General features: G+C 26.8%; 2 protein-coding genes across 7 annotated transcripts in view; one reads left to right on the top strand and one right to left on the bottom strand.

Moving 5' to 3' along the window:
* Positions 1–15,677, bottom strand: part of LOC148231623 (uncharacterized) — a 156,674-nt gene extending 140,997 nt beyond the window's left edge. Inside the window, exon 1 of the mRNA XM_088193665.1 lies at positions 15,405–15,677. The gene's annotated coding sequence lies outside the window, so the exon portion shown is untranslated. The remainder of the gene's footprint in view (positions 1–15,404) is intronic.
* A 6,324-nt stretch (positions 15,678–22,001) lies between these two features.
* Positions 22,002–25,328, top strand: LOC148231622 (uncharacterized). Of its 6 annotated transcripts, none has more exons than XM_088193144.1 (6): positions 22,002–22,056; positions 22,136–22,201; positions 22,330–22,452; positions 22,526–22,757; positions 22,827–22,953; positions 23,863–25,328. In XM_088193144.1, the coding sequence occupies exons 3-6, from the start codon at positions 22,395–22,397 to the stop codon at positions 24,739–24,741; spliced, it is 1,296 nt and encodes a 431-aa protein (XP_088049270.1). In that variant the 5' UTR covers positions 22,002–22,056; positions 22,136–22,201; positions 22,330–22,394; the 3' UTR covers positions 24,742–25,328. The 6 variants fall into 6 exon arrangements, with proteins under 6 accessions (XP_088049270.1, XP_088049265.1, XP_088049267.1 ...); XM_088193139.1 differs by having other exon boundaries at positions 22,320–22,452; XM_088193141.1 differs by lacking the exon at positions 22,136–22,201 and having other exon boundaries at positions 22,016–22,090; positions 22,320–22,452.
* Positions 25,329–27,968: the final 2,640 nt, after the last annotated feature.

Raw genomic sequence — 27,968 nt, 5'->3', positions numbered from 1 at the left:
AATTCTTCATATACAAACATAGGTTCATATATGGATCAATATAGTATAATATATTTGTCACACTCGGTGCTTAAATGGCAATAAAAAACATGTATCCTACAATCGCTGGATAAGTAACATCCAAACTTTAAATTAAAAATAAGCAGTACATATTTTTAAGATTTATTTTTGTTTTGAATAACCACTACTTTAAAACAAGATACCAAACTTATCAAAGATATTTATAGGATCCATTTTCAATTTAAGTTTTATGTCGATATATGGTTAAAACAATGCCAGTTATTGTGTCACCATATTAATTTAAGTTACGATATTTTTTTATTAGATGGCACTTTAAAAATGGATTATTAAAATAGCCTTCATGTCAATATCATTAAAACTTTTAATTTTTTATTTCTCATAATGTCTTTTAACAGTGAGTAAACCATTTATTTTTATTTTAAAATAAAGATAATAATACGTTGAAAGATACCCAGTTGAATCTTTTTTCACCTGTCCTATTCATTTTTGTTATATTTGTGGTTTAGTTTTGTTAGTAACGTTAGTCTATATGATATTTCTTAAATATTAGTTTTTGGATGGTTGATTAGCAGAGTTTGTTACAGTATATTTATACAACTCGGGTACCCGGGCACCCACACGTTTTTAAAAGAACCGAATACCCTGTTATTTGTAATGGATACCCAACTATATTAATTTCAATATAATATTTGATTTCTACATATGAAATAAATATCTCACATAATTATAAAAATGTAAAATTCTGCGGTTTTTCTTTTATTTCGCAAAACCCATTTAGAGATTAAGTAAGTTGTGAGAACAGGTAATCCATATAATAGTCCGAAAGTATTGTTTCACAATGTAAGTTTTATGACACATTTCGTTTCGGCATCATTTAACTAAAAAAATAATTTGCACAAAAATACACATGGCATACTCGGAGGACGGTTGTACACAAAAACGGCACTTAAGTCTATTGTTATTATTTATCTTCGTTAATTTTGCTCTCTAGATTTTTACGGTTAATGGTTATGGAATGATGGTTAGCACTTTTTAAATTTTCTAATATAATTTTGATGTCAATTGCACAGAATAAATTATTTAATATTTATGTAACAATAAATATTTATTCTTCAATTTTGATAATATGAAAAGAGCAAATTCTGCATGTATAATAAGCTAATTTATTAATATAATATTATAAGTTTCATTCAAAATTATATAATCAGCAAGAGTTGACAATGGTGTTATTTATGGATTTTTTTCTGGTCGTAACGAGGGTTGTGTGTGGTCTAAATCCTTTACATTATTATCTTGTTTTCTTGTTGATGGATTAACATTTTTTTCACAGTAAATTAACGCAAATTTTAAGACAAAGGTAATCTTCGTGTTGTCTCTACATTTTGTTATTCCATGTTTTTCTTATTTTGGACTGTAGTTTCAGTTTTTGTGACATTTATATTTTTGTTGAAATACGCTATTATGTATTCTAAATGTTCTAGATTTTTTACATAAATATTGCAGCTAATTTACCATTTGTCTATACGTTTTTATGTTTTGTGTGATGCGAGCATATACATGAGCGCAACGCTTTGTGTGTGCATTAATTGTTTCGAACTATGACAATGGACATATTGATTGATAATATTTAGTAGCGACTGTTTAAAGCAGAATAGCCATTTATTTTTCCATTTGAGATTAATTTTTAAATAACTAGAAATGCATGTTAATAAATTAAGCAAATTTACAATTTTTTTCTAAAATTTTGTCTGCCTGGAAAGGCGATTTTTTTTTAATTAAGTTACGTTTTTCCTCCATCTCTCATAGCTCGTGGAAGTTGTTAAAAGGCATTAAAAAGTTTCTGACGCTTGCGACTGTTCCCATCAAAGTTTCTCGCGGCCAGCAGGTATGAATTTTATTTTCCCTGGAAAATTATTTAAATCGTCTCGCAGTTTTCCACAGAGACGCGGTGGAAATGTTGCGCTGTGACGCTCGTTTGAAATTCTAATACGTAAGGGATGTGTAATATATTATATATGTATCCGTGTGTACAAATTCTATGCATACTGGATGTTAAAATGCTACGTCAAAAATGAAGATGACATTAAGCTAGCTGAAGGCAATTTTCTGATGTCAAGATGAGACATTTATAAATAATTAAGTAAATAAAATTTTGTTTCTTAGCGGAAATCTTTATATAATTATTATTAACACAAGACTCTAGAAATAGGAATATTATTAATGCTTAGTTGATTACTTATATTGTGTATAATAATAGCTGCTACAAATGACTAATATATGTTGCAATCTTATCGTAAAGTCTATCACAAAGCTTTGCGTTGCTGAATGAACTGCCACAAATTCGATATTTGGCAATTTAGTGGCAATGCACAAAGTTTCAAAATTACAATCTAATGAAACTAAACTAGTGCTACAACTAATAAATAATAATTTTAATAACTAAATTCTGTATTAACATAAGCTCAAATTAAATTTTAAGTCAGCTTTAGTAAATAATGCGCATCGGACAAATAATTCACGAAAAAACTATTTGCATGATATTAAATATCAATTTTAATGTATAAATTATTATTAGGAAAACTATAATATTTTTGATTAGTTTGGTACAACACAATTTTTCTTCTTATTATGTTTACAATACTTTCTTGTCATTGTATTTATAACAGCAACGGCCATAATGACTTATAGCCAATAAAAGAACACTTCGTTATTGCCGAATTTCCATAAATTACTCATAACCAATGTGGTTTTATGCTGTGTACATTTTCAATGACAGGTATTGAATATTTTATATTTTTTTAAATTGATACGAATAATATTAAATTTAAAGTCCTTTCCTAATTATTTTCTACAATGTTAATATAAAAAACATATATTTATTTGTATAAAAATGTATAAGACTACATTAAAACTTTCAATAAATTATTCCGATTAAAAATATGTATTATTTTAGTTTTATAACTAAATGTATATATTTTTTTATACATATTTATTTATATTAATACAGTAACTGTAAGTTTAATTGTATTAATGAGAGATATTTTTTATTTTTTTAATAATAAATATTTTAACAAATTCGTAAATAACATTGAGCTAACGATATGATGCTAAAAAATTCTCAGCAGCGCAATTGATACATTCATAACAGGTTTTTATTTTTGGATTTACACATGTTTAACTAAAAATTAACAATTATTTTATTTTAGTCTATTATTCAAAAAAAAATTGAATCGCGTATTCTTGGTAAAATTAATAAAAATTCTGATCGGCTGATTCCAGCGTAAAACTGGTCCATATTTTAAGTAAGCAATCTTTTATTAAATAATTTTGATTACTGTTATTATCTAAATCAGCTATGATTTGTTAAATGAAACAGATAAAATCTTCTTAAATTTATCTAAGATTTTAAACTTTACTACAAATGTTTATTTGTGCAAAAATGTATAAATTTTTTTAACAAAAAATCACTTTCATACAAATTAGAACAGGAACGACTGCTCAGAATCTTAATAATATTCTTATCCTTTTGAGCAGTAAGGCCGTACTGGTACGGCGGCACTCTAGATAGAGTTTGGCCGTACTGGTACGTCCACGCTTCTCTGCGCGCTTCCCTTGTATTTTACCATGCTATGTATTTTTTATTAAATTATTAATATTTATAGATAGCACATATATATGTATAAATGTTAATTTAAAATTATTAAAAATATTTAATTTTTTTTCAGTAGAAAAAATACGTAAGATAAATTAAATTTGAAAAAATATGTTAATAATCATTTTTTTGTGTTTACATAGTAAATTATATAAAATAAAATTCGTGGTTTTTGTTGTAGGTAAATATTTATTTTTATTATTTTTTTTTCAAGCTTTATACTTGTATTTTATTAATCTTACGCGGTTAACCATATTTATTTAAAAAAAATAATTAGGTTCTTTTAATAAAATATAAAACATTAAAATAAAAAAAAATATATTTTTCAACAATAATATATTAAAAATATTTTCCATAATTTGCAAATTAAACCCAAAATTCTTATTTAAATAAATATTTGAAAAAAACTCTCTTGCTTAAAAAAATATTACATAATTTAAGGGATGTGTATTTATTTTTTGTGTAGCGTTAAAAATTCACAAGCTATATATGCATACCCATAGATACATACGTTGAAGTTTATGTTGTATTTTTAGCCATTCTGTATATTTTTTTATACTTTAAAAAACATACGTTTATATACAGTTATATACGAAAACACTTTTGAGACTTGGTCCCCAAATTTGGTTTTTCCATCACACTGTTCTACAGTTCAATTTTCTGGAGAAAATAATACGATGTAATATTTTTTTGTACAGAATAAAAACAGATGATTTACACGTATAATTTTTTTTCATTGAAAATTAACTTTTCTGAGTTTCATTAAAAAAAACATATTGTCAACAATGTTGAATATTTTAAATAAAATAATTAAGTAATTGTTTTTGCCTAAAAATGTATATTTACGAACCTTCTTCTGCCTGAAGGCAGAAGAAGAACAAAAAATAGCATCAAGATATAATATCAATATTTTATTGAATATTAAAAGGAGCTGTAGTTTTCATATTCAATATTCATTTTACAGCATTAAAAAACAAGACTGAAATTGATTTTCATAAATTGTGAACATTCATAAATATTTCAAGCAATCTATTTAATTATTTTTTTCTTAATCATAAACCCAATATATTTGAGACAGTACTTTATTTGTTATATATAGTGAAATTTATTTATAAGCGATCCCATAAAAAAATAAAAAAAAACATTCTAGCTGTATTGTAAAATATCTCAAAATCAACATTAGCTAAAAATATTATAGCACATATAAAATCTCACGTGGTTTAATCACAAAAAAAAATAACACTCAGATACATAAAAAAACATTCAATATCACAATGAACGCCCTTTGTGGTGACCGCAATTTCAATTTCTGCGTTACGATGTGCAGTGAAAAAAATGGAATGAAAACCCGACTACACTTTCGTGACCCGAGGTTAGAAACCACTCGTTTCAACCCTCAGGAGGATGGTTATATACACACCCTCTTCATGTCTATTCAGCATCACTTCGAGGGCTCAAGTTTACAAAGCCTTATAAAAAGCCGAGCGCATTTTTTCCACGAGCTTTCAAAGTAAAATGTCTACCTGTACACTCAACTCTCGGTATAAGAGTGTTTCGTGCCAACGTAATTATATTTATAAATATCCATATGAACCCAACATAATGTAGTAGAATATCGCCAACTTGGGACTAATCACCCTTAAATTATTTTATTTATTATTCAGCTTCCCTAAACTCCTGCTAATATGATTTAAAGTTCTTAGCTATGAATACATTTAACAGAATTTACCAAAAATATGCACATTTTGGATATCAATAATTTTATTTTTTTATAAATTTTTAGCAAAAACTTTCACATTGCAACATAAATTAAAATGTATATATCATAAGGTATCTTGTTTTTTTTTATAATCACAACACAATAAGACGTCTTTCTTTTTATTTGACTATAAGGAATTTTTAATATTTACATTGTATTTGTAATAATAAATTCGCTTGCACAAAATTTTAATAATATCCAAGCAACGAAACAAAATTATTTTAAATGACATACGTTGAGTTTGTTTTAAGGGAGCAATGTACGATTTCTACTAAGGCATGAATACCACGTTATTAGCAAGCAAGGGATAATATTAAAGTTTTGTGCGAGAACCGCGAATTCATTACTACGAATATTATGTACATATTTAAAATTCCACAAAGTCAAATAAAAGGGAAGCCGTCTCATTGTGATGTTGTGGTTATTTCAAAAAACAAAATGCTTTGTGGTATATAAATATTGTTACAAATTGTGTAAAAGAATAAAATAATACTATCACTCAAGATTTCATAATTTTAATAATAAAATATTTTTTTACATATAAAAGTACATTAGCTGGTTTTTACTGCTATTTAATGATACGGATAAATTCAATTACTACAGAACTATTATGAATATAAAATGATTAATTTTTAATCACATACTTATTATCTGTAATATAAAATTAAACAATATTTATTAATTTATTATATATATATATATATATATATATATATATATATATATATATATATATATATATATATATATATATATATATATATATATATATATATATATACCTTATATATGTAATAAATATATACTTTATCCTCTGTGTTGATTAAGCAAGCTCCACTGGTTTCAAGCTAAGTAGTTTAAAATTAAACATTTCTGCTCTAAGACCTTGTTACGAATTACATATTTATATTTTCGTGAGTAAAAATTAAACTCTCCTCACCTTTTTTTCTTCATTATATCAAACAACTAGTAGCTGATTTGGACCCTAAATAATATCTTCATTAACCTTAGGCTGCTTATTTTTGCTTTTCACAAACAATAAAAAAAAATATTGCGTTTCTAAAATCACCATTTCAATAGCTTCATTGTTAACATTCGTTATTAGCGAGACAAAATAAACCTGCAGGTTTTTTTTAAAATTGATTCAATTTGCGCAATTTTAAAATTTGCGTCGGATGGCTTAAAAGACGTTTTTTACAAATTCCTTCGTTATATGATTTTTTCACATCGTATTGTTTGTTGATCGTCCTTCAAGTTGTGAATAAAAATATGCCATCAAAATAGTTCATTTTCAGCGGCGCGATTAAAAAATTATTTAAAAAAAAATAAAGTCACATTTCATTGTATTATATAAGGTTTTAAGAATAAATATTTTTAAATTACTAAAATTAGGAGTATTAGGGGCGAACTCAACCTAATATGCTCCACAAAATATTTTCCCCTTAATTTTCACATTTATTTAAACAATATAAATAATATTACGTTATTTTCAAAATGTTCGGAAAAAAGTGATTATATTTTTTAAATTGGAAACTTAATAATAAATAGTCAAATTTTTTTTAATAAATATATTTTTTTTACGATTTTTTTATTATAACGTATACCTATTTTTTTATAATAATATTTATTTTTACAGTTGCTCTTAAATCATAGCTATCTGAAAATAACGTTAGTGAACGACCACGATATGCGGTACACTAATATTTTTCTGCAAGTTGTCAATCTATTTTACTGAATTGTTCAAAATAAACATTTTGATTTATTAATTTGTGCAAAAAATATTTTTTCGCTTAATTTTCACATTAAATTATACATTGTTTAATACGTAATAAATAATCTTACATTCATATCTAATTTTTGGAAAAAAAAGTGATTATTTAAATTTTTTAAATTGGAATATATTAAGGCATTTTTTTTTTACAAAATTATATTTTCGTGTTGTAATTTTTTTATGTATTAAATTTTAGTCATTATTTTTTATAATAGCGTATAGTTATTTTTTTATAATAATATTTAAATTCCATAGTTGTTCTTAATTCATAGCTATCAAAAAATAATATATATTTTTAGTGAACGACGACGATAGACGGTACTCCAATATTTTCTACAAATTGTCAATCTATTATGCTGGATTGTTTAACATAAAATCTTTTGATTTGTGCATTTGTGCACAAAATAATATTTTCCTTAATTTTCACATTTAATTATACATTGTTTAATACATAATAAATTATTTTATCTAAATGTTGAAAAAAAATAGATGAATATTTTATTTTTTTCAATTGGAATATAATACAAAAATATATTTTCTTGATGTATTTTTTAATAAGTAATACATTTTAGCCATTATTTTTTAATATATCGTATAGCTATTTTTTCATATTAATTTTTATTTTTTAAAATTGCCTTTGATTCATAGCTATCTAAAAATAATATATATTTTTAGTGAATGACAACGAAAGACGGTACGCCAATATTTTTCTACAAATAAAATCTAAGTTCCAGATACAATCTTTTGATTTGTGCATAGATAAATAACATAGGTATTAGAATAGTTTTATTATGTCTGGGAGATCGGTATTAGTATTAATTATATAATTATAATCATGATCGATCATTACAAACAAAATTTCACGAATAAATATCGTGATGATTAATTACAATCAAGCTATGTCGTTGTATTGGGTATTAAAAATTCTCTTTATCTTATAAAAAATATCTTATTGTATTCAACCATAATAAAAAAATAACGTTATAATTGAGAAACTTCTGCTTAAGATCTCGGAATTTTTTTAAGAGCAAGTGGTGATTATCTTTACTATTTTCAAGGAATTCCAATTTTTCTAATGACCGCTAGAGCCAGAATGTCATTATCCGAATCGCCAATGGCTATCGCTATCCAGCTCCATAATACACTTGCATTGCACATTGATCTATTTAATGTATGCTGCGAGGAGCTGGTCCAGATCATATCATTTCATTTCCTTTTTTGTATAAATAATTTAAAAAAAAAATTTTAAGAATTTTATTATTTAGATTTTGATAAAAATATAATTTCAATACAAGAATTATATCATTATTTGTTTTATTAATTCTTTATAAATATTTTATGATTTAATTATTGTTTGTCTATTGGGCATAATAACGCACTGGAAAAACCTGTCAGGTCGTGATAGTCAGATTTGTAATTAAAAATAAAAAATAGATTAAATTTTACGAAAAAATGTTTATAACTAAAATTAAAAATTAATTTAAAGATGCTAAAAAGCTTCTGTTTAGATTAAGCTACAGCATAATTTAAAATTTTATTAAAGACTAGAAGGGGCCGCGTTGTTTTTAGCGGTCGCTCGTATATGATATGCAAATGACTAAAGACTTTAGGTTAACCCTGTTTTTTCCACTGTTGGTCGATTCCTGACACAAAGAGTTTACAAACGAGGTCTCGCTCTCGTCGAGTTTATTTTTAAATCGCATTTCGTTACCTCCTCGTGCCCTCCGCGCTCCCATTATAGGTGGGAATGGAAGAGGGATAAAGTGGGAAACTTCCAATTTAATTTCCATTGTAATTGAAAAAGATGGTGCGGCAAAGAGAGCCAGGGACAAATTATTAAACGCATAAAACTTGTTGGTTCGAGATTGAATTTAATTAATATGCTTTGCTTCATCATTTTTACAACATTCAGAAAGTAAAAATAAAAAAAAACATAAATCCAGCAAAGTATCCTATATGATTGACTCTGAATAAGCCTTCTCTCCCATTTGCTAAAGCTCTAATCTAATGGTTCACAATAAATTTATTGCGTCTCTAGAAAATACATAATAATTAAAAATGTTAAATAAAACACTAATTTAATATCTCATTTTAACCTATTTATCTAACCATATGTAAAATTGCAATTAAGACTAGTATCGCCTAACTGTATAAAATGTTAACCCTGATCCTTTTTAATTATATTTATGGCCCCATGTCACGCTATATGTTTTTCTACTAACATGCTAAAATACATCTTAAAATAATTAGCAACTCATGTACATGCCATGTTCGCTTTGCAGTGTTAGAACAACATTATTGTATTACATGTGGACTAAAAACAAAGGCAACAATTTTTATTTTTCTTGCTTTAAAGTATGTAACAAGAAAATTGTACGTGCAAATAATGAAGTTATATAGAATCAAAATTAAATAGCATATATTTTAAATGATATTTATTTATGTATAATATATTTATATATAGCAATTGTTCTTTCAAATTGTAAAAATATTTTACAAACAGCCAAAAGCAGTTAGCTAAAGCACAAGATTGCTAAAAAAAATATATAACTAAACTAGTATTGCAACGGTTGATGCTTTAAAGAACTAGTTTCTAGTTATATTTCAAGAATATATACCGATTGCCTTTTTTTAATATGTTTTTCTAATAATTTTAATATGACATATAATTAGCAAAATTGTTACTTATTTAATTTAAAAAAATATTATTATTAAATTTTGAACTCTTGCTGTAAATGTATGTTTATTTATAATTTACAAAATACATTTTCTATTTACTGCAGCAATCACTTTATATGTTATTTTATAATAATTATCATAGCTCTATATGTATGTTTTAATACTTTGAGTGCATTTATAAATTTTAAAACATACTTAGTATTATCATATATACATATGTATGTATGTACGATACAATGTTTGCAATCAGGCGAGTGGTGTGATGAAATTAACATACATTTAGTTTATTGCTAGAATTCATTTGGGTAACGTAGTATACTCTATACCTGAATTTTTATATGAATTTAAATAAATGTGTATTTTGCTTTAAAAATATATGTGTGTGTGTGTGTGTGTATGTATTTGTATGTATGTAGAAAATCAAGTGCTGATGTTTAATGTGTATTTTTAGGTATGCCTAGATTTTTCAGATAGTTAAAATATTTTTTTTTAAATTTCGAATACTTCTGGTCAAAAAAAGTTGATAGTCATGATATTTGCTTATGATATAATGTTACATATAATACTTACTTATTTTATTTAGATTTAATTATGATTTTTAAGTGGATCAAAACCTTTGCTTTAAATTTTATATATAATGATATTTTTTGTTGCTGTAATGGTTTTTTTCTAATATATTTCTTCATATAGATATGAAGTGAAACAATAAAAAAATATAACCTTAAAAAAACTACTAAGGAAGGTATTAATATTAGCAAAAAAATAATAAAATTAGTTTTTTATTTGAAATGTATTAGCTTAGGGCAGGGGTCGGCAACCTGCGGCTCGCGAGCCGCATGCGGCTCTTTTGACGTCAAGGTGCGGCTCTCTAGTTTCATGCGCAAATATTAATTATTATTTTATTTTCAAAACTCAGATTATACTGAAAAAAAAAGTTTAAACAGGATAAAAACACTCAACAGAGAACAGCGAGAATAGGTGGACTAGAGAGTATACGGACAGCTGACATGTGGCAACACTGTTTTGTTTGTTTAGTTATTGGTGCATATGAATGGTGTTATATGAATAAATATTATTTCATATTTAAAGCTTTTATTTTAAATCAGAAATCAAATTGATATACCTAATCCTAATCAAATACCATAATATTAAAATAAAAATGTTAGTGGCTCTTTAAAAACTGGGAAATTTTGTAAGTTGTAACTTTTGGCTCTTCCGTCTCAAAAAGTATTTTTTTATATACTGTATAAGTTTTTTTTAATTCAAGTATTTTCTTATTTACCTAGAAATTATTTTATTTCTCACTTTTTTCCTACAATAATCTATTTTTTTTTGTATTTTTGTATATGTACTTATTGATACTTAGTTAATAACCAATTTTTTGTTCAAAATTTTAATTATTCAGTTTTTAAGTGATTTTTATATATGAAATATCACTTCTTCCACTACCAAATTGTAATTATACTGTTAAACTAAAAGCAGTGCTATAATAAAATTTATTTTATTTGGTATATATCTTGTACAAAAATAATATTAGAAAAAAATAAAAAATTGAATATATTTTTTTGTAGTGATTTATTAAAAAAATCTTCTAATTAGAATACTCTATAGGAAATTTTTTTAAATAACAATAAAAAGCTAAAGCCTTGCATAAATCAAATTCAATTTGTTTTAAATTAATACAATAATGAATTTAAAATATTTTTTATTTTACAAAATAATATATTTTTGAAAATAAAATCTGAGCTTTTTTAGTCATTGTAATACAGCAGGTATTTTATTTTCATTAGCTCCAATACATTTGCTATAAATATATATATATATATATATATATATATATATATTTATCAATATATATATATATATATATATATATATATATATATATATATATTTATCAATATATATATATATATATATATATATATATATATATATATATATATATATATATATATATATATATATATATATATATATATATATATATATATATATATATATATATATATATATATATATGTGTGGTTGAATGCGTTTTCGCGGAGAAATATTTGGTTAATATTTCTAGGAGTCGGATTACTCCGCGTATTTTTTTGATTCCGTGTGGAATCATGGTCCCTACGTTTCGGCCAGATTCGCCCGGCCATCCTCAGGGGAAAATTGAGAATATGAACATCCGGTGTGGGCAAAGCCCAGCATGTGGTTGTTCAGATCTGACACATGCTGGGCTTTGCCCACACCGGATGTTCATATTCTCAATTTTCCCCTGAGGATGGCCGGGCGAATCTGGCCGAAACGTAGGGACCATGATTCCACACGGAATCAAAAAAATACGCGGAGTAATCCGACTCCTAGAAATATTAACCATATATATATATATATATATATATATATATATATATATATATATATATATATATATATATATATATATATATATATATATATATATATATATATATATATATATATATATATATATATATATATATATATATATATATATATATATATATATATATATATATATATATATATATATATATATATATATATATATATATATATATATATATATATATATATATATATATATATATATATATATATATATATATATATATATATATATATATATATATATATATATATATATATATATATATATATATATATATATATATATATATAAATATATATATATATATATATATATATATATATATATATATATATATATATATATATATATATATATATATATATATATATATATAGTAAATATTAATTTTTATCATTATTTGTATTTAAAAAATATATAAAATAAAACTCAACAAATTAATTTTTGTAGCAAATTTTTTTATTTTTGTAATAAATATTGAAAACAATAATAATGCCTAATCATAATTTTAAACCAATATTAATGCTTAAAAAATGAATTAAATTTTATATTTTAAAAATAAATCAAAATTAATTGTTTTAAAAACACAGATTTTTAACAGAAAAAAATTATAAAACAATTTTTATAGCAAAACATGTGTCTTTTTTTCCTATTTACATAAAATTTAATATTTACAATCTAAAATTAAAAGCTTTGCTTTAAATTAATTCTATATCTACTAAATGTATATTGTATTTAATAATATTTTAATCTTGATAAATCAAAATTTGAGCTATATATTGTAGCGATTGTTATTCTAAGAATTAGACTTTTTTTATTAGCTAAATCTATTATTTTAATATGTTTACTTTATTTATAGATTATTAAAAAACATATTTTAAAGAAAAAAATATTTTATAAAATAAAAAACAACAATTTTATAATAGCCAAATAAAAGCACTGTTAAAAATATTTTTTATATATATACAAAATTTAATTTTTATTTATTACTACTAAAAATATATATTTTGAACAAAGTCTCAAATAAAAAAAGAAGGAGTAATTTATTGTAGGAATTTTGCTTAAAATAAATTAAATATTTAATAAATTTATATCATAAAAAGCAATCAAGCAATGGTTTTCAAAATAATGTAATCAAAAATTTAATATCTATTTTATAAAAAATCTATTTTATTTTTACAACAAAAATATAATATTGAATGTTTTTTCTTGCATAAATTTTACCACCCTCGACCGGTGTATGAAATAAATCGTATGTCTTGTAAACCTAACTATTAAGTTGAAAACGCTATAGAAACACTCAGACTTTATTGTATTTTAAACAACGTTTTAGCTTTGTAAAAAAGGTTAAAGTAAGCAATATTTTTTAATGTTTACGTACCTAGAATAACAAAGCGTTCCCCATTTGAAAATAAATACACTACCCTTATTTATTTAATAATAATCTAATATTTATAACGATACATAATTAAAAATCCGCATTTTTTATAATTTTAATAAAATAGTGACTCGAAAAAATCTAATGTGTTTCAATATATTGTTTTAATTTGCATATATAGAAGAAATATTGTAAAATGCCATATAAAAGCTGTTTCATTATTTTTTGTCATAAAGAAAGCAACTTAGCTTAAGTTGTGTATTTACAAATAAAATTGTATGTTTATATGTACATAAATAATTGCATTATTCAATAAATTTTGCAAAATAAATTCGAACAGTTTTATTAATATGTAAAGGCATATTTGTTCTTATATACGTTCCGTGTAAAACTTAAATATATAATATATGTAAACCATAAAAATATAACATAAAGGAGCACAAACGCAATTGGTTTCATATATGTTTGATACACCCTTTCTTTGTTATAATAACGTACGCTTGAGACTACATAAATAATGAAATTTCGTGACAGCATTGAAAATTTGGTGAAAATAGTTCAAGCTATTCTCTGCGTGGTTGTGTAAGTTTATAGTATATTAACTAATTAATAAACTAGCTATTATATTTATTATAAAAAAAAACACTATATAACTGTGTTCACATTTTTTATCAAAAAGGTATAAAGACTCGTTATATATTCTATATAATAAAATGTTATATTATATAATTGTCTATAAGCTGATATAAATTATTAATTATTCCATTTTTGCCATTAGCTTTTTTATGGTCGATTACATCATTTTAAGAATAATTGTGAAACATTTCATAGATTTATTAATTTTATTTATGTAAAGTTTTGCAGTGATGCAAAAATATTATTTTATGAAATAATTTATTATACATATTCAATATGTATTTTTATACCTAAAATTAAATTTACAATATTTGCAAAATCCATAATTATTTTACGCTTTAAATTAATAATATCTGCACTTTTTAATGTGGTATATATTAATCATGTTAAAACGTAAGTAAAAAAATGTTTACAGCAGCTATTATACTATATATAACGTATCATATTAGTCATACAAAAATAACACTACAAAAAATTAATACACTCTTAAATAACTACATAATAAAAATCATCTATAAATTTATTTAAAAATGTAGATAAATTAGGTTAATTTGAGTGAGGCCCAAAACTAAGCTTTAAAATCATCAAATATGTTTCATGTATTATAATATTATACTTAGGTAAATTACAGCTACTTGTTACGCGTAGTATCGCTGAAAATATGTCTTATACCAAAATATATTTTTTTACTTTTTCTTATTTAAAAATTATTATTATTATTCTAAAGTACAAATATTAGACATAATTTATTTTAAGATAAACTATGCATCATAAAAATATGATGAAAATATTTTTTGAGTATTTTTAAAGCTAAGTATTTTTCAAAGTTAAGTGATAAATTTGACAAAAAAATCATAAATAAAACCAGCGATATTTTTAAAATATGTACATATTTGAGAAAACTAATGACACAGCTGCAACGAACAGATACTTATACTTATAAATTAAATTATCTTATCTTTATGGAAAATATTTTGCGGTACAATAAGTGGTTTCATATGTGGAAAGTACGGCTTTAACTGTTACATGTTGAAAGATACCTTAGTAACTCTTTGCTCAATCACCCTAATTTAAACTACACACAAATAAAATGAATAGCCCTACCTGTCCAAGCCCTCGATTGCACCCTTTAGCTCCGACCCGATCGTTCAAAACTGCAGTAGTTCTACTGTGGCGTTTGTCTACACGTGCATAGGTGTCACACACTGCACGAGTCATCCAGTCAGTGTCCGTGTGTTTTATATATCTTGTCCGGATGTGTATGTCGCACAAACGACGTGATTTTAAAAATAAGGCAATAAAAAGTGATTGTTGTAGTTGGATTTTCCCGGATGCGGTGGAAAACAGCGTGCGTCACGAGCGAGCGCCACGGCCAGACTGACGAAAGCTCGGAACCCACGGGTACTGTTGTAGTGGGTAAGTTTTATGCTTTTACGTGTTATACAGGTTGGGAAAAGTGTATGAGTTCATATTTGTGGTATATCTTTAGTTATTGTATTTATTTAAAAACATATGCAAGGCTTAACAGCTTCACTCCAATGCACTTTGCAAAAAAAATGTATAAAAATATTTACATTATTAATATTAATGGCTAGATCAGAAACTGCAAGTACCTAGATGAAAACAGATCAATACTATCCGACAGATGGATAAAACGTCAGATAGCTATGTTTATTAGGGAGTTGTTCAATGCTCTCATAGTGATGCCGGGAGACTGTTAATCTTTATTGGACAAAAACTTATTTCTTATTGAATCCGCTGCGGTCCAATTTATTTAATCAGGCTTTTTAACTATTTTTTTCAACCGTTACAGATGTTGGGACCACTACCTAGCAAAAAAACACCGAAGAATGCATTGTCAAAAGAATGAATGTTTCGCTCTATCCTTGTAAATAGTATTTAATTAATTCTTCACTATTGTAATTCACACAAAACCAATTGTTCGCAACTAGGGATTCCAATCCCGGGCCGAAATTTTGATCCCGGGATTTCGGTATTGCAATTAGTCGATCCCGGGATCCCGGGACCAGTCCCGGGATAATTTTCATATTATTTTATCGATAAAAATAATTTAAAATGAATAATACAATATTTTTTTACATCCGGTTTTTATAACGTACAATGTATAAAGTACGTATAATTTTAGTCTTGGACTTAAAATAGAAAATAGTATAATAAAAATAAAAAAGGGAAGGTCTTATTTATTTATTTGAGAAGATAAAAAATGAACTTTTGACAATGTATGTACATATGTACATTCATAGACACAATTAATGGAAAACATTATTTTGGAAAAAACTCACGAAGTAACATCAAAACATCAAGCGTTTCATCATTTAGCCTTGATCTGATTTTGGTTCCTAAGCAGCCTGCAGCTGAAAAAGCACGTTCAGACTCACAGCCTCAAAGATTCACAGATGACACGTGCAACTCGCGCAAGTTTGTATACGAAATATAACGATTTTGTCAATAATAATTCGATTGTGCTTGATAAATCAATCAATCCAAAAAATTCGGGATTATGTTTTATAATCCCGGGACTTATCGGGTATTGAAAATCGTTCGGGATCCCGGGATCCCGGGATTGGAATCCCTATTCGGAACATATTTTTAGCCGCAGAGAATTTATTGTTATTTTTTTTATTACATTACTATATTTGAAGATATGATTTTTTAATTATTCCATATGAAGATATGATTTTTTAATTATGTTTTCAAACATCTCCTTTGTTTTTCTATCTTCAGTTTTTTATGCATAATATAGGAATTTACTTTATAAGAATAGTGCCTATTTGATAAGCCACGCCTAGCCCATATCGTAACGATTTTTTTGTCCTTCCATGCAAATAATATGATATTATTGTTCGTTCATTTATATGTTACAACTTCTCCCTTGTGTATTTTTTTATTGCTTGTGTTAGATCTAGTTAAAAATACGTTTGGAAAAGTAAATTATCAACAAATTATATAATCATGTAGAATTGGCAATTTGAGTTCCATATTTTGGCAGCACTATAAATCAGACAGCTGTCAGTAATCACGCGTGTTCAAAGTGTCAACTGCGGTGACGTCGTTCCAACTTTTTCCAGTTTCTGTCAATTGTCGTTTTTATAATATTTTGATTTTATTCAGATTCATATTATTTCATTTTATTAAATTATTTTTTTCAAGCCAAATTTAAGGGGCCTTCCTTGTTTAGAATCCACGTTAAAATCAATTAAATCGTACCGTTGCCATCGCAGTGGAAACGATGGCGCCGACACGATTTTATTGCTTTTGACGTGAATTTTTTACTTCTGAGAAGTGATAATTGTTTTTGCACCCTCCTATTGACCAAAATTCGGTTTGAATAAACTTTCACTTAAGCGCCCCAGGCTCTAAGAAAACTTTTGAAATTTTTTTCGCTAAAAGAAAAAAATTTAAATTTTTGTTTAAAAACTATCTCGTATTTTTTCTTCAAAAATGTAAATAAATACTGCAAAAGCTAAAAAAAAGTCTTCACGGAAAATTTTGTTTAAAAACTATCTCCAATTTTTTTTTCAAGGAATCGAGGAGATCACGATACCGTGTTAAATGGCGCCCTCGTTCAGAGTATATGGCACTCACGTTTGAATTAATTGCCGCCCCGGAAGGGAAGCTACCCGTTTAGCGCGCCCCTCTTGCCGGCGTTGCTCTAGGATACAAATACGGATACGACTTCTTCAACAATATGAATTACTTCGCTTCATTTAGATGTTCGCCATATTCGAGGACGCTAAGAACTAGCGTATCGTACAGAACGCAAATCGCCAATAAATTATTGAAGTGACACGCGCTCCGCACAACAAATTCGAGATGACATATATGTGCATGTGTACATATATCAAGATTTTTTTTTTCACAAAATTGTAATTCATTGATCTTGATATACAAAAACCATGTTATGGTTTGTTAAAATTATTGAATAAAACAAAGCATTGTACCCATTGAAGAACTTTAAAACCGAATATTATATTATAGTAATCTTTACATATAAAAATTCCACTTTTAATATTATCGCAGATATACAGATAATTGATAGCCCCAGTTGTGTTTTATACAGAGCGAGAAAATAATAAAATAGATAATAAAAAATCTATATTTCGTCTTATAGTATCATTACAAAACCGCATCAAATTTTATGACCCGCATATACAATTATTTTAACAGCCATAATATTTATCTACCTCATTCATAAAACAAGACACCGTTCATAAAACATCGTCATAGACTATCAACAGATGCTTAGGCAATTAAATTCATAAATCAGTAAATTTGAGGTTTCAAGATACTTTACATTTTATGACTGCCATAATAAACTTCTTCATATTTATTGCTCTTTGATTATCAAAATTATACTGCGTCAATAGTTTTTCACACAAAATATAAAAAGTATTCTGAATTAAATATTATTTATTCAACAAAAAATCTATTTATTTTTAGGCTATATTTTAAAGGAAATTATCGTTTTTCATTTCTGTAACCTCATTCATTTTTATTAAGTGATTTAATCCGGTGTTACTCTCGTGAGATATAAATTACACTTTACGTTCATATTAGTTGGTATATTTTCTCATTTACTAATTTTATTACCTTTATTTTTTGCAACTAAATAAATAAATAATTCATTTCCATTAAAGCTTGTCTCGTATACTGTTAATATCATTTTAAATCAATTTTATGATATTTTTTAATTTGACATTTAAAAATCAGCAAAACGACAATGGTTTGATTTAACAATATATTATATATTAGAAATCGACAGAAAAACACAATTGACTTTCGTAAACCAGTAATTATCAAAAACACTCATTTAACACTTTTCCTCGTTAGTTTAAAAACCAGTCTATAATAAAAGTAATGGCAATTAGACACTGCAGTAGTATTTATTGACGATTTCAAATAGTTTACAAAAATAACGGACCCGCAACGGCGTGCGAGCGCGCCCAGTGTTGCCAGTGGAGAGAGAGTCCGTCACGCCAGTGTTACATTTCCATATACTTTACCGGGACTATTATTAACAAATCGACGTGAGTTTATTTATTTTAAGTATTATTCTCTCCGTTGATTTTTCTTTGAAGAAAGGTTATTATTATAAAAGACATTATTATTCCAACAATAGATTTTTATGGAGTTTCATATCAATTATTTTACTACAGTTTGCATTGAATAAAAGTCAATTATAGTGCACAATTCTTTGATGTATGTACTTCATGAATGATTAATCGCGTCGAGGTCCGCACACTCAGCGTGGGCATTGAATATGGAAGCTATAGGCATATTTTTAGAATCTAAAACGATTTTATAGATGGCATTAATACTTCATGCGCTACGGTGACTGGACACAATGTAAAAAAATAGGTAGAATGACTTGGAATTATTAACCTAAAAATAAAAGAACAAACAAGAATATAAATATTTGATAGAGTTAAATATATAATGCGTATGTGCAATATAATACACAGCTGTCAACACGTCAGTTAACATAAATACAAAATATAGCTTTAAATTTAATATCAGTGTTAAGAATTTAGCAACACATCACAATCTAGGCTCTTTTAAATAATGCAGTGAAAGGTGTGGAACCATAGTTTTAATCACCTGTATCAGCTTTCTGATTGGCTACGAAACAGTAGTTGCTGTTGATGCAGCTAGGTTATGTAATGGTTGATAATATCGTAAATGCCTTCTGTAAGTAAAAAAATCATATTATAATCTCATTAGCAATTAATTGTATCAAACCAAAGATCCAAAACATTTGACGTGATAAAATATTAGTTGTTTTTTATCGTGTAAGGGTATGTAGAATCACTTTAAGTCTGGAGAAAAATCATCTTGTAAGTCAAGGGCTCGCATTATATAGTCAGTAGTTGGCAGAAATAAATGAAAGTGATCAAATAATATATTATTTTTTTACTAATACAATGTGGTCAGTATGTATTTACTTAACAATTATATATTTTAACGAAAAAATAATATTTTTTACTGACCAATTGGTGTAAAATCAAACAAAATCATTTTATTTTCTGTTAACGACTTGTAATTAAATTTGCGAAAACATTTCTGCATCACCAATGTGTCGTATAAACTTTCTAAATATTTAATATTATTTGCAACAAAAAAAAACACATTTTTAGGAAATGTCAGTTCGATGTTTTTAATGCAATTTTGTTAATGATTGGCTATTCTATAATAATAAATTCGGGATTTACCATTACTTAGCATTTGTTTTCAAGCTTTATTTTTGTCGAATATAGCGTTATCTTCTAGTGAATTATCTTACTACACAATCACTAATACTAATGAAGTTCAAGACAAGCTTTAAATCCTCTTCAGTATTTTTTAAAAATTATCTACATTAAGAAGATTGTCTGCCTCAATGTTGACGTGCTGTCGGAACCTTGTTTTGTTTTTAACAGTAAAACGTTTCATTGCACAGGTGACATCTTTGCCACCTAGGTCACGTTGCATGTCTCTATCATAAACACACCATAGATCTTTTACAATGTTTCTTAGAATATTTTGATCATTTTATTGTGAGACTGTTTGCCACATCTCCAGAGTATAACATAGACCCAAACTAGCTTTAGGGTTTCTTGTTTATCTAGCTTTAGATTTTGCTTGTTTATCTTGTTTTTCTTAAAATCATTAATGACGTAAATAAAAAACCAGTTTTAAAAATGCAGCAAAACAACTTGTTACATTTATAAAGACGAAAATACAACATAAAAATATATGTTCAAATTAGAAAATCTTTTGTGTTTAATGGAGGAGGGGGAAGGGGTGAATTTGGAATCAATCTCTAAATATGGTCACTGTCATCTTTCCTCTTTTTATTATAATTTTATTATGCCTCTAAAATATTTTAATATTTTATTTACATGTATGCGCTACAATAAATAAAATAATTGTGGCTAGATTAATTAACTTAACTGGCAGAGCTCGCACATCGCCTGTTTCTGACTACCACTACACAACGTACTTATTATTCTAACAAATGAATATAATTTTTTTATATGACAACTTATATTACATTTTTACACCTTAAAAATGCAAAAATCACCAGAGCCCCCTTTTCCATTATACGGTTTTTAATTAAATCTAGATTAAAACATATTTTTAATTGAATAGAGAAATATCGTTTAGCTTTTTTTTATTTGTAAAAAATAACACTATGTATTTGAACACGCAATGAAATATTAAAATTTTCTTTCTAAAAGCATATTTTAGGAATTAAAAATTGTACTCGTACAATTTATTTTCTACATACCTCGCAATTATATTTATTAGTTCATTTTTTATTATTACTGTAATTTTGATATAGTAATATGAATTTAAGTAAAATAAATTAAAAACAAAACCTTTTCTTGCATAATTTTGAGGTATAACTTTTTTTTTTAATATAACTATATTTTTTAAAGTTATATATTTTTAGCTATCCAAATTAATATATTTTAAGCAGACGTAAGGTATGGTTTTTATAGTACACTTTTAGTTATATAATTATTAGAATTGCTATTATAATATTTTTAAGAACATAATATTTTGAGTTTGATTCCAGTAATGTTTTAATTTTTAATATTTAAACCATTTGATATATTTCATTATTACACGAGTTATTAAATTTATTATGTTAATAATGGCTTAAAACTATTCGCTTATGGCCAACAATGTTAAATTAATAATGGCTTAAAACTATTCGCTTATGGCCAACAATGTGACACTGACAGTGCTATATGTATTGCATCGCTATCTCGTGTTTATAATTTAAAGTATAAATAAACCCGCTATTTTAATAAATATATATTTATTTTAAGATAATAATAATATATTTCGAAAACGAGCTGACAACATGTCAATGTTTTCAAACATATCTTGGTTAGGTATATCTACAAAATTTCGTTAAATTTTATAAAATTGTTAAAAAAAATATAACGATAATAATACTTATTACAAAAATGTATTCATTTTCATGGTTATATGAGTAAATGTGATTTTTAGATTTTTTTAGGTTATAGCCGAAAAATCATTTATGGATTTATTTACTAGCATGTAAGTAATCATAGATCCAAAACAATGTCAAGTGATGAAAATGAATTTATACCTACAAAATGTATTGAATATGACTATGAACGTGAGTAATTTATATGTTATTTAATAAAGTATCTGAAATTAATTATTCTTAATGCTTTATTTTATTGATTCAGCAAATAACGACGACAATATGCTTCAAGTGTTTCTTATGTCTCTTCTATCCGGTTATATAGACGAAAACACAGATTGCAACAAGTTCAAAGTGATGTCTGAGAATGGCAGTTTATGGAAAAACGTTGAAAAAGAGTTTTCTGCTTATGGTTTCAAATATGACGCCCAATACTTATGTAGAAAATGGAAGGACATGGTAAAATGCACGCGAGAAAGAAAACATATGAATAAATTGTAATGCATATGGCTGGTAATTTATTTATTGTATTATCACATGTTTTTAATTCATTGTATGTTTTTTAGGGATCCAAAAAACGAAAAATACAAAATGATCAATTTGGATTTAGAAATATACTACTACTTTAAAGAATTGGTGAATGAAGGTTTACTTGCTGTAGAAGAAGAACAAGAAGCAATACTTAACAAAAATGTATGTTTTTATTATATGAATATTTTCTCAGTAGCTGTACTTTATTTTATTTCAATTTTATTCATAAGCAATTTCATTAAAAAGAATTGTTATGGATATTATATACATGTTAGCTTAGAAAGAAACTGTCACAAAACAAAACTAATAGATTTTCTAAAGATATAATCAATAACTACATTATAATGTTACATCTACATCTTAACTGAGGCAAATTATAGGAACAGCTAATTTAATTATAGAAAAATGCCAACATATAATTTGAAACATGCGAGAAAAATATTCAAATTTATCACAATAAAACTAAGATCATAAAAATATGGTTCCTTATGAAAGTAAAAACACTACCATATTTTATGTATAGTAATTTCCCAAACTTACATAGTGTAGTCGAAACAACATCAAAATTGAAATGGAAAAGTTCATACAAATTCTTACTAAAGTAACTTAATAAGATGTAAACAGATCCTCGTCTTAAAGTCGACTCAATATCCACAGGTCCAAGGTGTGACTTAAATCCGTTGATATACTTAGTGCATGGTGGAGAGAGAGGGTTTCTCGGCACCAAAAACCTTTGAAAAATATGACTTTCAATTTCTATCTTTATTGGAAAGTAGTAGTAATTTGGTTCTGAGAAACTTTGTAATCTCCTTTGGCAAGCTGTCGCCACATTCCAATTAATTATGGAATAAAATATTTTTAATGGACCTTTAAATCTGAAAATCCATCAATAAAAATCATAAACTTACTTTAAAAATAATAAAAAAAATTATAAACCTCACATTACAAAAAAACTCATAGCTTACAAACGTGGGCTTATTTCTATGCGAATTTTTCACATATTCTATTGAAAATTAATAGAATATGTGAAATAAATATGTTAAATATTTAATTAATTTTTTATAATTTCAGGTATTATTAAACAACGACGACGTAGTTATAATTAAAGATGATAACAACATTAGTGATACTATGAAAAATTGTGTTGATATTAACGACGATGTGATTGCAGTCGATACCAATAATGATGTTAGTTTGTCTAATATGTTAGCTACCACTAAAGAAATAAATTTAAAAAATGCAGAAAATAATATTATAAATATTAAAAGTACAAATGATCCGAGCAATATAATTAAACAAACTGAAATACCTACCGAATTTGAGGAAAGACATAAAATAAGTAATGTATCGGACGGTAAAGAAAATTACTTATTGAAGAATAATAATGATAAAGTTATATCGGGTAATGAAGGTAAAAATGAAGCTACAATTTCAAACCCTATGGCGGAGGAAATTGTAGATGTTGATGAATATTCATCCGAGGATGACTTAGCATTGAGTACATTTGTTAAGAAGAAAAGAGAAATAAAGCGAAAGCCTCCCGAGAGACTACCCGACAATCACTGGACCATGTGGTGGAAAACATACAATTTCGATAAAGGCGCACGTGCACCATCGAAAGACGATCCTGATGAAATTCGACGGATTAAATTGAGAGAGAGGAATAAAGAAACCAAGCTGCTTAAACAATTGGGTAAATATAAAAGAAAGCGTAGAAGGAGAAAGAAAAAATGGGGCACAGAAGAAGAAATTGAAACAAAATGTGATAATGTAGTTAGTAGATCTAATAGTGGCTCCCTATCACTAGAAGCAGTGACCGAAGAAGCTATAAATGAGTGCAACGAGTCAGACACTTCAGACTGTGTTGACTTAACTAAAATGGAAGCCGACATTGCTGCTAATTATTTGCAAACTTGTATTCTTGAAAATTTTAATAATTCGATTGCATGAGAGCAATTTATTTTTTTGTATAAAATATGATTTTTTTTAATACATATTATGTAGTTTATGAGTGAATCTAATGATTATAAATAAATATTTTGCAATAAAATATTGTTCAAATACATGTATTGGCAAATACATAAACAGCAGATATACTTTTGCAATTATAGTTTCAGGATTAAATTATGTAATACTTTTTAGAGAACTTAATAATTGCCTAATTGATTAATATTTTTACCGATCATCTACAAAAATATTGAGCAACAAATTTTTTCTTTGGATCGGATGTCCATTCTTTTATAAAAGAAATATTTTTTAATCAATATTATTAGAAAAATAAATCAAATTATGTAAATGTTTTTTTCTATATAAATTGCGAATAAAAAATAGTCATATAATATTAAATGTATGTACATATTTAAAACTAAAAAAACAGCATGCAAAAAATAACATCTTGTAAAGTAAAATGTTGATTTTTAAGATGTATCAGATTTCAAAATGGTCTGAAGAGCAGCAGTTGATGTAAAATAATTACTGAGATGTAAAATTACTGTTTTTGTATAATGATTTAAAAAAAATAAAGTACACCTTATTAATTTGTATTATTATTATTCTCAAACATCATATACAGAAGGCTAGAAAAATATGTCAATAAAATACCGGGAGAATATCAACATAGATCATGTCGCACAATGGGCAGACACTGTAAAAAGCTAACGAATATGATACAACACTGACTGTACCACCTATTTATAGACTTTAGCTGGCTTGCGATAGCGTTTATGGAAAATAAATGTTATTTATTTTAATAATACTAGGCATCTCAGATGAATTGTTTGAAACAACACTAAAACATAGAATGAACATATAAGAGATTTTGAAATAAAATCAGATGTCTATCAAGAGGGTGCATTACTCACACTCATCTTTAATCTGGTAATAAAAACCATAAATGGATATATATAAATATATTATAACACATTCCATGTGCTTGCATATGCTGATGATGCGGTAATAACAAGTAAAAGTAAACAGAGAATCATCAGACATAGCGGAAAAATGTGTTCCATCAATATGGCTGAAGATAAATCAGGACAGGACGAAATTTATGAGAATACATATATGAGAGTGAATAGCTTCACCGACTTAGGATTTTCACTTCATGCTCGAAGTATACTGAACGAATAAATTCGAAAACAAATGTTACTATAAATGCTCAAAGGTCCTGCATAAGAAACTTATCGCATATAAAACGATTTTCCACCCCATCATTACTTTCGGCAGTGAAACGTGGACAGCCACAGAGAGAGAAGAAAGCTTGATCAGCGTCTTAGAAACAAATTGAGAACAAAATTCGCTCCAACAAAGGAAGCAGATGGTCAATTTAATCATCATATTAAGCGAACAATCCGCAACGTAATGAAACAATTTGAAGAGACTGGAAGCGTTGAAGATAGGGTAAGGCATATGCATCATTGTGGCGACGTTTAATCGAGAATATTGCTGCTGTAAGTGAAAGTGTAGCTGATTTGTCGGCGTTCATAGCTTTAGACTTTTATTGTGGCTTCCTTTGACGTATTTTGTATCCATACTTGACCTACACCCGTACAAAATTCAGATAGCACAATAACTGAAACCCAAAGACCATGGACTACTAAGAATTTATGCAGATTGGGTGCTAGAGCAGCAGGAAGTAGATACTGATTTTTCAAAAAAAATTCTTCTTTGATAAGGCACATTTGCACCTCTCTAGGTATGATAATAAGCAAATTAACCCGAGAGAACATTACATGCCCAAAAAGTGACTGTTTGGGGATGTAATGTTCTCTCTGGAAATAAAATTGGAAACTGAATTTGGATAACATTTATTATAACACATTTGTAAACTTTACTCATAGATTTTTAAAACCTAGTTGTAGATTTATTAGCCACTATTTTGTCACAAGATAGCGGATCAAGCTAGCTTACGAAATTTTCCAAAATATGATAATGTAAATTTTTAGATATTTTTTTCTTGTAAAACGAGATAAAAAACCACAAAATATATCATGTCAAAACCTAAAACCTCCTCAACTGGTCGGTTAACACGTGAATCTATTTGCTATTTCTTACTACAAATCAAAAATTGTTTTTGATTTTAATATGATGAATTAATTGAGGTGCAATAGCTTAAACTCGTTACAATTTCTTTCTTTTTTTAAGGTTGGAGACTTAGTTGAAATATTTACGGAATCAATTTTTTTCCGTAAAATAAATTACTTAAATACAATATATTTGAATTACCCTTTAGATGATAATCTGTTACAAATATCAATGGAGGACACTAAAAATAAAAAAAGCTTTGGCGGACGGATGGTGATGGGTAGCAATTAGACAGATTGAGCCGTTGCAGTAGTATTTTATTGAGATATAGTAGTTACATCTTAAATTCTTAAGGTATCTGCCCACTACAGCGTATCATACCATGACTGGTATAGAGACGTATCAGACATGAAAGCCACGCTGCTAACATTACCAGCACCCACAGCGGTTGGCGACGGAACAGTGTAGTGGGTGTTGTTTTATATACTAATTCATACAAAGAATATTTTTTGCATGCATCGATACGGTTACGGTCATGATATGATACGGTGTAGTGGGCAGAGACATATCAAATATAAAAGTGAACGGTGGACGAGGTAGCACATACCGTTGTTTCTCCATTCAAGTAAAGCAAGAAAATGTGTCACTGTCACGTCAGTGTTATCAGAGTACTGCCAGGTTTTGCCTGAAATAACATTTATTCATATATAAAAGAGCCTCCAAAGTACAATAATTGCTAAATTCAACTAGGAAGAGAGAAGGGGGACCTTGAAGTTGCTACTCTACACACGGTGAGGTCGGTGGAGTTGATTTAGAAAAAATGCTGGAGGTACAGAGGTATTAAGGTCGCGACGTATAGTACCGTGAAAAGCGAACGACAAGTGGCGCGTGCGTAGTGTAATGACAGCGCGCGCGGCGTCGTTTTTCGACTGGCCGATAACAGATGGTGCGTGCGGTGGTGTTTGTCTGTGGGAGTGCAAGTTTTGCTTTTAGAGCTCCACGAAGCGCGAGGGCGTAGTTTCACCAGTGCGTAGCGTGCTTCGCTTTGAGTGGCGTGAAACCAGTGTAGAATTGAGCGGCACGTTGGGCTGCAAGAGACGCGAGGGGGTGGCCTCGAATCTAACAGAACGCACATGTCCGGGTAGCGTGTTAGG

The sequence above is a fragment of the Plectrocnemia conspersa genome, unplaced genomic scaffold (assembly GCF_051122295.1).
Source record: "Plectrocnemia conspersa isolate PC_06_02 unplaced genomic scaffold, ASM5112229v1 ptg000009l, whole genome shotgun sequence".
Classification (NCBI taxonomy): Eukaryota; Metazoa; Arthropoda; class Insecta; order Trichoptera; family Polycentropodidae; genus Plectrocnemia; species Plectrocnemia conspersa.
This window is presented reverse-complemented; position numbering and strand designations above follow the sequence as displayed.